This window comes from Cinclus cinclus, chromosome 14, assembly GCF_963662255.1.
Source record: "Cinclus cinclus chromosome 14, bCinCin1.1, whole genome shotgun sequence".
Lineage (NCBI taxonomy): Eukaryota > Metazoa > Chordata > Aves > Passeriformes > Cinclidae > Cinclus > Cinclus cinclus.
The window spans coordinates 18,297,408-18,308,321 of NC_085059.1; the positions used below are offsets into that span (position 1 = coordinate 18,297,408).

Below are 10,914 nucleotides of genomic sequence, written 5' to 3' on the forward strand. Positions count from 1 at the left end.
GTTTTTCTCACGGAATACACAATACAATAATATAAATTTAAACAATGTGCTTCACTGATCTCTAAAAGACTTCAGAGTGGTTTGATTTCCAGGAACACTTGACTTTTCCAAGAAGGTTACATTGAGGCTAAATTTATCTTGGCTTATTAGCATAACCAGCTATTTACAAATCTGACAGCTCTTTTAGACCTTATTTCTGATAATATGCCTCAGCTGATTTAATGTTTAGTAAATCCTATGCTTGCAGACACTGAAAGTCCTCCTGAGGGTGAGGTGAGTACAATTTGTATCCATGTACCACAATACATTTTGTAAATTCAGCTAACTTTTCTTCAGATCCAGTGTATGCACTATTTAAGTTAAAGGTTGTTCATCTCTGAATGCAAGATCTGGACTTCGTTCAACTTGGACTTGGTCGTACAGTAGCTAATTTCTGCTTGAACTAAGATCATTTGGATCAAAGTGCTACTCAGTATTTATATTTTTAAGTCTTCATAAGAACCAAGAAGGGCCTTCTCCAACCAGTGTCTCCTGGGAGGAGCAGGTGGGAATAGAGACACAAAAGCTTTCCTTTGCTGGCCATTGCTTTGATTCCAGCAGCAGTTGGTAGTGATTGAAAAACATTAAATAAAGTTAAGCAGCTGTTTTATGTGGGTACCCAGGGAGAATTTAACAAGCTCTGTGCTTGTTTCTGAATCTCCAGGAAATACCTGCACCATCATCCTGTTGCTGACAGTTTCAGGCAAGCCCAGAGCTGGACCAGAGCTGATTCTGCTCACACTGGCTGGGGACAGCTTGGTTGGAGAGCAGCAAAAGGAAAAATGACCCAACACTCCTGTAACTGGCTCCCAGAGTTGTGGCAATCTGCTGCCTAATCCCAGCATTAAATTTACCTAAATAATAATAGGGGTTTAATGGATTTCCTTTGTTCCTCACCTGGGTATGACTGTTAAGTCATGAAAGTTTTAAAAGCTCATAAATTAGCAGAAGTGACAAATCCAGCAGGATGCCCTGGATGAACTGCTGGTGTTTGAAACTGCTGGAGGGCTGAGCTGGACCTCATGTTCATCCCTGGACTGGTCACACAAACTTAGGGAAGAGACAGGAGAGAGGCTCTGGCTTCTGAAACTGATGCTTGAATTGCCAAAAAAATAAGAGCTGTGAGAGTCTTGCAAGCTGGTGTGAGTAGTGATCCAAAAGGCCTTTTCTTAATGCCAGATTCAAGTGAAATCCTCACCCATATTAACAGCATTAGGATCCTCCAATGCTGAATCCAGTCTCTCCCCCAGAAAAGGGCACTCCCTGGTAAAACTGAACTGAAAAGAGGAGTTCATTGGATGAGCTGATAAGAAGATGCTTGAGAGCAGACTTCTCCTTCCTCTGCAATGTGTATCTCAGTATTTCTCTCCAATATGCCTCAAAAATTTTGCTTTTTGGGCGATTGCAAGTTGTGATTTCTCCTGGAATAATTCAGGATGACTGTGGTTGAAAATCATTTTAGGAGAGCCTCTGGAAGTTACTGCAAGTAAAACCAAGTGTGCTCAGTGGCTTCTTCTGCAGGCAATGCTCCCCCCAACCCAGGGTTTCTATGGAAAACCAGGAATGTGCTATCTTTGCAGCAAGTACTTATCGTGCACTAAATTTCACCTGTGTGGAGCTTTAAGAACAGTAGACAATAGAAAAAGGATCTTGAAAATAGAAAACTCACAGTGAGTTTCATTAGAGATCTTGATTACCAAACAGCACAGGATTCATTTTCTTGTCTATTTTCACCCTCCTCTGGGGATGAATGATGATTAAAGGACAGGATAATAAGCAGGAGGAGGGCGGGATGATAACTTGGTGAGAAGCAGTTAAAATTTATAAAGAAAGAAAGAGAAGGGGAAAGGAAAACAAGAGTTTCAGTTAACTAGTCAAGATTAGCTTAACACTGTCTCTGCTTTAAGTGATATTATGAGAAATTATGGATGGCTCAAAAGGAATTTCACAAGTGCTGGACCCCACAGAATTTATGTTGACAACTTATTAAGAGCATTGAATCTTCTAGGAGGTTTTTAAACCTCCTCGTGATGTCTTTTATATTTATTTTCTGATTTTTAATTTTTTTTTTGGGGGGGGGGTGTGTTAAGTTTCCTATACAAAGGTTACAAATCAGCATGTTCATCTTTCCCTGCCTGTTGCAGCTAAGGTAAGCAAGAAAAGACCCTTTTGTAGAAAGAATGATTTGAGGAACAACCTTTCCGGTTTTGGCGCTCACCACCGAACGGGGCGGGGGAGTTTGGCAAGAGGTTTTGGAGGGAGCTGCGGCTGTGCTCGCCCTTTCCCTGCCCTCGGAGATGCCCGCTCGGGGCTCCGGCTGCTCCGCAGTGTTTGTCCCTCTCAGTCGGGATGCGGAACCTCTCCGTGGCTTTTCCCCGCTCCCTGCCCGCGCGGGATGAGATGACGATGCCGGCCGCGGCGTCAGCCTGGGATAGGTGCGGGACGTGTTGTCGCCGCCGTTCCCCCGTCCGTGGCCACCCCGGGCCGCCCAGGAGAGGGAGCCCGGCGGCCGCGGCTGCGCCAGGCGGGGGGCGGCGCGCACGGAGCGCTGCCCCTGGAGCCCCCGGCCCCTGCCCCGCGCTCCCGAGCGTGCTCCGGGCTGTCGCCGCTCCCCCGGCTGGTCCTGCCTCGCCCCGCGGCCCCTCCCGAGCGGGGCCGGTACTCGCTGTCCGCATCAGCGCCCCGCGCGTCCCGCAGCTCGGGCAAAGTAATCCCGTCTGCGCTAAACTCCACGGGAGCCGCTGGCGGAGCCCCCGCTCTGCCTCTCGTCCCGCCTGCCCGGGGCGTTGTTCCCCAGAAAGGCAGGAAAAGCTGCCCAGAAGAAGCGGAGCCCGACCGAATATGTTAGAGGAGGCGAAAGGGGGTGGCTTTTTGCACGCTGCGTGCCTCCGTGCCTGTCATTCCCTTGTCTTAATCCTTTAGGAAGGAGTCGCCGGGCAGACAGAGCGTTCCCGCAGGGGCGATGCTGCCGAGCCCTGCCCCGGGCAGAAGGAAGACGGGAGATGCGCGGCCCGGGGCGGGCAGCGGGAGAGAGTGAGGAGCAGCCTCCGCCTTCGCCTTTCCGAGAGGGAAAAAACATGGTAAGAGCTGGACCCGGTCCCTGGAGCGCAGCCCCGCTGAGCAGGAGGTGGGATTATTCCGGAGTAGTTATGGAGAGCTATAACCTGGCAGCGGAGTGTTAAAGCGACTTGTTCCTGCTGGAAGAAGAAGCCACTGCGGGCATCGCCGGCGTGGTGGCCGAGGGAAGGTCACTCGAGTCCTTCTCCTCCTCTCGCCTCTTTCTTCATCCGGCAAACGACCGAGGGAAAAACTGGTAATCGTCTCTTGCCAGTGTTGGGAATACCGTGCCTTTTGCCTGGGATGGTTCGCCCCGATGTGCCGCCTCAACGGGATGTACAAAGTGCGACTGGGACTGATGCGGCCAACAAAGTTTGCAGAGTGATCAGCAGGGGCCGTGGGATGGAGGGAGCTGGGCACACACCAGCACAGTCCGACGGCACAGACCTGCTGCTCTCTTGAAAACTAACTCCTGGTGGTCCAACTTTTACTTCTCCCTTGCCAACTTACACTTTTCAGGGGAAAAAAAAAACCTCACATACACGATGCAATGCAGTGTTCCTGTGTTGGTTTTGTATATAAGATTTGCTATGCAATTCCAAAACTAAAACAGGAGGAGAGACGGCCCTGCGTCCCAGAGCAAACAGGGAATCAGAGGTGAAAGGTAGGAGCCAGCATTTCTTGTTTAAGTCAAACTAAATAACTTGAGCTACTTCTTGCTGAAAACCTTTAAAACACACCTACTGTCTATTTATTTTGTCTTGGAAATATGAAACAGTTTGAAACAAAGTGAAGATTTGCTTTCTGATACTGTCAAGAGACAGAGGACTGGTGCATTTTGCAACAGGAATGTACCGAGGAGGAGGGATGGAGTGTTTCATCAGTGAGACATTTAGGGAACTAGAGAAAAGGCATCTTGTTTAATACGCTTCGGTAAATCTGAAGGGCTGGTGCAGTGGACACTGGAAACACTCGATCAATAGTCTATTTAAGTGGGAATAGATGCAAGCATGGAAAAGTGATTGCTTTGTTTTGTGTGGGGTGTGTTTGCAGAGGACGGCAGCAGGACATTTACAGGTGAGCTGTCTGAGTGAGGCTACTCCATGCTGGGGTGGTGCAGTGTGTTTCTGAAGGGATTGCTAAAAACCCCTGTTTGTAGGGTGGACTGTGTCTGTGCATTTTCAGTTTGTGCTCACGGAGCTTTCAGGATGTTCAGGATGATTCAAAGAGGGTGGGGTGTCTGGGGGCGAGGGACTGTAGGAAAAGACCTTTGGTCGGTTTGGTGATGAGTAATTAATGGACGTCTGATCTCTCTGATCTCTGCAAGGAGAGGAGTTGATGTTGTCATGAAGGTCATGATGATATGATTTTCCCTCAGGAGAAACTATGACTTGGAACGACACCACTATGGACGGGGAAGGGCTGTTGGTGGAAAGGGACTCCTCTTCCTTTCGGATCCTCACAGGCTGCTTCCTCTCGCTCCTGATCCTCTCCACGCTGCTGGGAAACACGCTGGTCTGCGCAGCTGTCATTAGGTTCCGCCACCTCAGGTCCAAGGTGACCAACTTCTTTGTCATCTCCTTGGCTGTATCAGATCTCTTAGTGGCAGTTTTGGTCATGCCTTGGAAAGCTGTGGCCGAGATCGCCGGTTTCTGGCCTTTTGGTTCATTTTGCAACATCTGGGTGGCCTTTGATATTATGTGCTCGACAGCCTCCATCTTAAACCTCTGTGTCATTAGTGTGGACAGATACTGGGCCATCTCCAGCCCATTTAGGTACGAGAGGAAAATGACCCCCAAGGCAGCCTTCATCATGATCAGCGTGGCGTGGACTTTGTCCGTGTTGATCTCCTTCATCCCAGTGCAGCTGAACTGGCACAAGGCTACAACCACGAGCTTTTTGGACTTCAACGCCAGCTTACACGGTGTAAGCATGGACAACTGTGATTCTAGCCTAAACAGGATGTATGCCATCTCCTCTTCTCTAATTAGCTTCTACATCCCCGTGGCCATCATGATAGTAACCTACACCAGGATATACCGGATTGCTCAGAAGCAAATCCGGCGCATCTCGGCTCTGGAGAGAGCAGCAGTGCATGCCAAGAACTGCCAGAACCCGGGCGGCAACAGGAGCAGCATGGACTGCCAGCAGCCAGAGAGCAACTTCAAAATGTCCTTCAAGAGGGAAACAAAGGTGTTGAAGACTCTCTCGGTGATCATGGGGGTGTTTGTGTGCTGCTGGTTGCCATTTTTTGTGTTGAACTGCATGATTCCCTTCTGTGAGCCCACCCAGCCGTCCAAGGGAGCAGAGGCTTTCTGCATTAACTCCACCACCTTTGATGTTTTTGTATGGTTTGGATGGGCAAATTCTTCCCTCAACCCCATCATTTATGCCTTCAACGCTGATTTCCGCAAGGCGTTCTCCAGCCTGCTGGGCTGCTACAGGCTCTGCCCCATGTCTGGCAATGCCATCGAGACTGTCAGCATTAACAACAACGGGGCAGTGGTTTTTTCCAGCCAACACGAGCCCAAAGGGTCCAGCCCCAAAGAGTCTAATCTGGTTTATCTGATTCCACACTCCATTATCTGCCCGGAAGAAGAACCTCTTAAAAAGGAAGACGAGGGTGAGCTGTCAAAGACCTTGGAGAAAATGTCTCCAGCACTGTCGGGTATCTTGGATTATGAAGCTGACGTTTCTTTGGAAAAGATCAATCCCATTACACAGAATGGGCAGCATAAAACCTGAACAGTAAGGTTTACTCGGCCAGACCTAATGGTGTGTATTGTAATAATCTTTTTTTGGGGAAAAAAAAAAGATACACAAGATTTTTTTGGTAAGAACCTAAGCTCTAAGGGAGAAAAATGCATGTTTACACCAAGCCCAGAATTAATTTTCCTGGCATTCAGAGCAAATTTAACATTTCAAACAATAAAGAGAAAAAGATACTGGAAATTGGTTATGAAAAAGGATGTTAAACTGTACTGTTCATACTGAGGAAAATCTACAAATTTAGATAACAGTGCAGTTACAAAGAAAATGTTGCTTCTTCTCTGTACAGAGAAACCAATTTCTAGCTAAAAGTGAGGCAAAAGATAAATGTTAAGTATTTAAAGATTAATGTTTACTAGAAGTTAAAAGATTGCTGTGTCTTGTGATAGTGGGTGTTAACAGGTCCTAATTAAAGACTGAGGGATTGTAAAGGTAGGTAGATGCCTTCTTAAAATTATTTCTGACAAATAATTGAGCCTTATAACAAGAATGGTTATTTTTAAAGCTTTGGGAGGTAATATGTTGATACTGGTTTTATTTATTGATTGTTTTAAATTGATATTTTTCATATGTTATAACAGATCTAGCTTTATTTATGTTATTTAAAATGTTTAAATAATGGGATATTTTTGGAGTGTCATAACTGCATTTTGACCAGTCAACCAGTCAGCACTTTATTACAAGCTCTGATAGTCTGGAGAGCTGGTGAGGGGAACAGAGGAATGTTAAGAAGCTCAGCAAGAAATGAAGGAATCATCAGAACTGATGCTGTGTGGAGTTCATTTGCTTGTGGGCTTTTTTTTTGTTGTTGTTTTTAAGTGTGATTTCTTTCAAAAGATAGGATCAGAGTTGACTGAGTTGAGAATTCTCGTCCCTTATAGAAAGAAAAGAAATTGCTGCTATTTATTTTTAAAAAGTTTCATGTTACAGAGACTTTGCTAGAATGTCAAGTTTGTGGATCTGTAAATACCTTAAATATGACTACAACCTTAAGAAGAATCCGATTTGGGAAGGAAAGCTTCTTAGATAACAATTCTCAGTATATAGTGTTTTGTATTTATGTAAGATAAACAGCTTTCTCAGACTTTTCTTATTTGAAGTCTTGGCTATCTTTTCTGAACAAACACACTGGGTTATAATGGTAGGAAGGATGCCAAAACCTTGTTATCCTGCAGGACCACCTGGACCCTGCTGTCTGTCTGCTCCTCTGTCACAGTCAGAAGGAAAAGCTGAGGTCCCTGGTGCTTTACTCTGGGAGCTGGGAGGACATTACACTTTAGTGATTGCCATGTCAATACTCCAATCAATAAGGAACAGTGGCCTCATTACCATTTTGGATTGAAACATTTCTAATTAGGGGTGGAACTGCAGCCTCCATCTCGAAATCCTCCTCCAAAAAAGTTGCCAATGTTTAATTAACAAATCCTGCTACTTTTCCACTGTCCTTCCCTGCTGCTTTCCCTCTGTAATGCCAAAAGCAATCAGCGAGCATTAGCAACAGGAACATTGGGTGTTAATATTCAGCAGCATTCAAAGAAATCCATTTATTTTCTGAATGGGAGAAAATACCCTCTGGAGCAACTTTTTCAAAACACATATAAAAAAAAATAAAAGAAGTGTTGTCAGAAAAAGAGAACTGAGAGGAAAAAAAAATTAAAGTCTAACAAACTATATACATCCTGCATCAGGTCTGTGTATTTATGTATTGTGAATGTTTTCATAATTTTATTGCCTGTATGCTGCTTTCATACATATAATAAAATTATTTTGTGAACAGAAGGTCAAATAAAGCAATCTACATTGCATTTATTAAATAAATGCTGTTTTTTGGCAGTTGTATTGATCGTGTTAAAGGGAAGGATGTTTCCTTTATTTTCCCATTTGCCCTTATTTGGGATCACACCCAATGAGGCAGATGGGAATTTCTGTTAGAAGCAGAGGAAAACCTCCTTACTAGAGACCACTGAGCCCTTGCTCTAAACTAGAATTTGAAAGCAGTAAAAGCAGTTTGGAAACAGCCACTCTCTGCTTTAAATGTGTAAAGCTTGACCTACTGGTAACTTTTATTTAAAACATTTTTTGTGCCTTGGTGTAACAGCATAATGAATTTGGTTTATAATGCATTTTTATTGTTGTTCTTCCTTTCCTTTTTCCTTTTTTTTCCCCTTCCAAGCTGTGGAATACTTCTCAAAGCCTGATACACCCCACTGCTGGTGCCTGTTTTTTTGGAGCAAAATGAACCATTTCAGCAGTGGGGTGATGATGGGTGCAGCTGAGGATCCCTCTGTTCCTGGCAGCCCTTTGCTTTTGCCTCTGTCAGCAGATTCATTTTGAAATGAAGAAACAAATCCACATGGTCACTTCTGCCTCCAGCAACACCAGCATGACCAGTTCAGCACCTGGGACTGGAGCTGATGCAGGAGCTGTGGGAATGTCCAGGTCCCCCTTCCTGGCTGCTCCTGGGGATCAGTGAAGCAGCAGGTCTGGGGCAAACAGGGCATCGTGGCTGCCTCCAACCTCTTTGAACTCCTTTGGGGAAATTTCCTAATGCCTGATTTTTTGAGGTTACCTTTGAGGAATTACTTCATTTCTTTAAAAGTACACAGGCCAAAGAGGCAGTTCTGTGGTTTCTTACTTATACTTGAAATTCCCAGCAGTCTGATATAAAAGCAAAATACAAAATGTGATTTTAGGAGGTCGTGTAAAGCAAGGTGCTGGTTTTGCACGAGTTCATAGGGGATAATTTGTATTCTGCAATAAAAGTTTGCTCTGCTTGACCAGGAGCTGTCACAGAACTTCCCTCCTTGCAGAAAGATCTGGGTTTCAGGGGGCTCTGTGAAGTTTGGTGAAGTGCTGCTGTTGTTGCAGCTGAGAGTCTCCTCTAGGTGTGAGAGGCTGGGGAGACACTTGGATGACTTTATTTTATTGTTTTATCTCTCATTTGATTTAACTCATTTTTTTGCTTCCGGCTCCTTTTCCTTCCATACATTTTAAAAGAACATGAATTGGCCTTGATCCTCATTTACCAACACATCCCATTTGCCCTTTGTTTTCCAGCCTTCCCAGCAAGTGCCTCTACCTGTCCTTTCTGCCTTTCCTCCCATTATTACCAGAGCCTTTCTGTTTCCATTTTTGGCTTTCTTTGCCCCAATTACCCTTTGCTTGGAAGAAAGCCCAGATTAAAATCCTTCCCCCAGCACAGCCAAGAGTCCCCTTCCCACATCCTGCTCCCAGAAATGCCTCCCTTACCTGTAGCAGAGCCTGGACACCAGTGTCAGGGATGGCTAGCAGGGACAGCAGCAGGCACCTGCTGACTGCTTCTCTATTTATGTGCTGAATTAATCGCTCAGCAGCTGCATTCATTACCTGCTCTGCGCCTGCTCCCCGGCTGCTCAAAACCAGTGGTGTGCTGGAATTCCTGGTCACACCAATGTCAGGGTGCACCCCAGGGGCTGGAGGAATGCCAGCCCCTTGCTGGGCTCTAGGGGAGCTGGCTGATGGGGCTGGCCTGGGAGGATTGCTGGCTGTTCCACCCTGGCAGGCAGCTGCTGCTCTGGAACTCATTTCTGAGAGTGTCTCCCCCGAGACAACTTTGGCCGCTTTGGTGGAACACCTCCCCAGGAAGGTTTCTTCTTACCCTGTGCTGCCGTGAGTGCCTGGGTAGAGGCAGAGCCACAGAGGAGCAGTGAAGTGCCAGGACACTGGGATGTCACTGCTCCCACCAGGCCAGTCCCCACGTCTACTCCAGGGGAATCAGGCACTTTTCTCCCTGCCTTGCTCACGCTTTTCTCCCTGCTCTGCTTGTGCTTTTCTCCCTGCCTTGCTCACACTTTTCTCTCTTCCCTGCTCACACTTTCTCCCTGCCTTGCTCCCCTCCCAGCAGCGTTTTCCTCTGCAGAGTGAACCTTGCTGTGTCCCTTTCCCATGACAAGACATGAATGCAAGGACAGGACATGAATCTGCTTACCCAGATAAACCAAGGAACCTTTTTTTCTGGCATTTGCTTCCTCGTGACTGAAGGTATTTTTCTGTTTGTGGATGGAAGAGGTTAATAATTCACCTGATGGCCTTGATGAAGGAGCTGTTGGCAATGAATGAGCTGCAATCACCAGATTAAATCTGAATACATTTCTCCCCTTCCCTCGTTAAGCATTTTATGCTGATTTGAGTTTCTAACTTACCAAAGCATGCAAAAGATAGAGGATGAATGAGGAAATGCTTTTGCTGAGGCACAGGCTTAATGACACAGTTACTGGGAGCCAATCCTGGATTTTTTTTCAAATCAGTAGCTTACAGAAGTTATTCATAATTCAGAACCAAATCTGATTGAAATCTGAGAAACCTGCTATGATTAGTATCTTAAAAGGCAGATTATTCCAGCAATTATTTTGGTTTCTAGTGTAATGATAGCAGAGTGTGCTTCTAGAGATGAACACATGGCCACACAATGAATGCGACTTCGGCAAGGAGCACTGTAGTATTTATTCCACAGCTTTTAGAAGGTGGGAGCACAAATCCAAGATGTTCTTGCACTGGTCTGTGAGCCAAGTGTTGGGCTCCCATCTTGGTTCAGGTGATGATCCCATCTTTGAAAGAGAGTCTGGTGCTCCTGCCACACCTCAGATCTCAGAGCTGGGGCTGCATTTTGGCACCAGCCTTTCTCAAGGGATCTGCTGAACCCTGTGCTGGCCCTGCCCAGCCACCACTGCCAGCATCTTTCTGAAGGTGTAATTTTGGGGCTGAACCTGTAAATCGGGTATATAATGGTTCTATAACAGTTGTTTTCATGTTGATTGTTGTTACAATCAAGGTCAGAACGAAACAGCGAGTTTCTGCCATGCTTTGTTTTATTTGATTTCTAGGAAGAAGTTTTGGGCAATGATAAAAGAAAGCTGCTGGCCCTGCTGTGCTGGTGGCCATTGATTTTCTATTCCCGTTGCATTTCCCCTTTGGTCGTGGCAGGCTGTTCCTCCCTTTTTCAAGAGGGATGTTCCTGTTGTTTTTTTGGTGAAGGAGTTTCCTCAGTGCCTGGGTGAAGGGTGGCAGGAG

General features: G+C 46.0%; 1 protein-coding gene across 1 annotated transcript; it reads left to right on the plus strand.

Annotated features, from left to right (window-relative positions):
- Positions 1-3,646: 3,646 nt before the first annotated feature.
- On the plus strand, positions 3,647-5,841 carry DRD1 (dopamine receptor D1). The gene is made up of 2 exons (XM_062502194.1): positions 3,647-3,760; positions 4,475-5,841. The coding sequence occupies exon 2, from the start codon at positions 4,483-4,485 to the stop codon at positions 5,839-5,841; it is 1,359 nt and encodes a 452-aa protein (XP_062358178.1). The 5' UTR covers positions 3,647-3,760; positions 4,475-4,482.
- Positions 5,842-10,914: the final 5,073 nt, after the last annotated feature.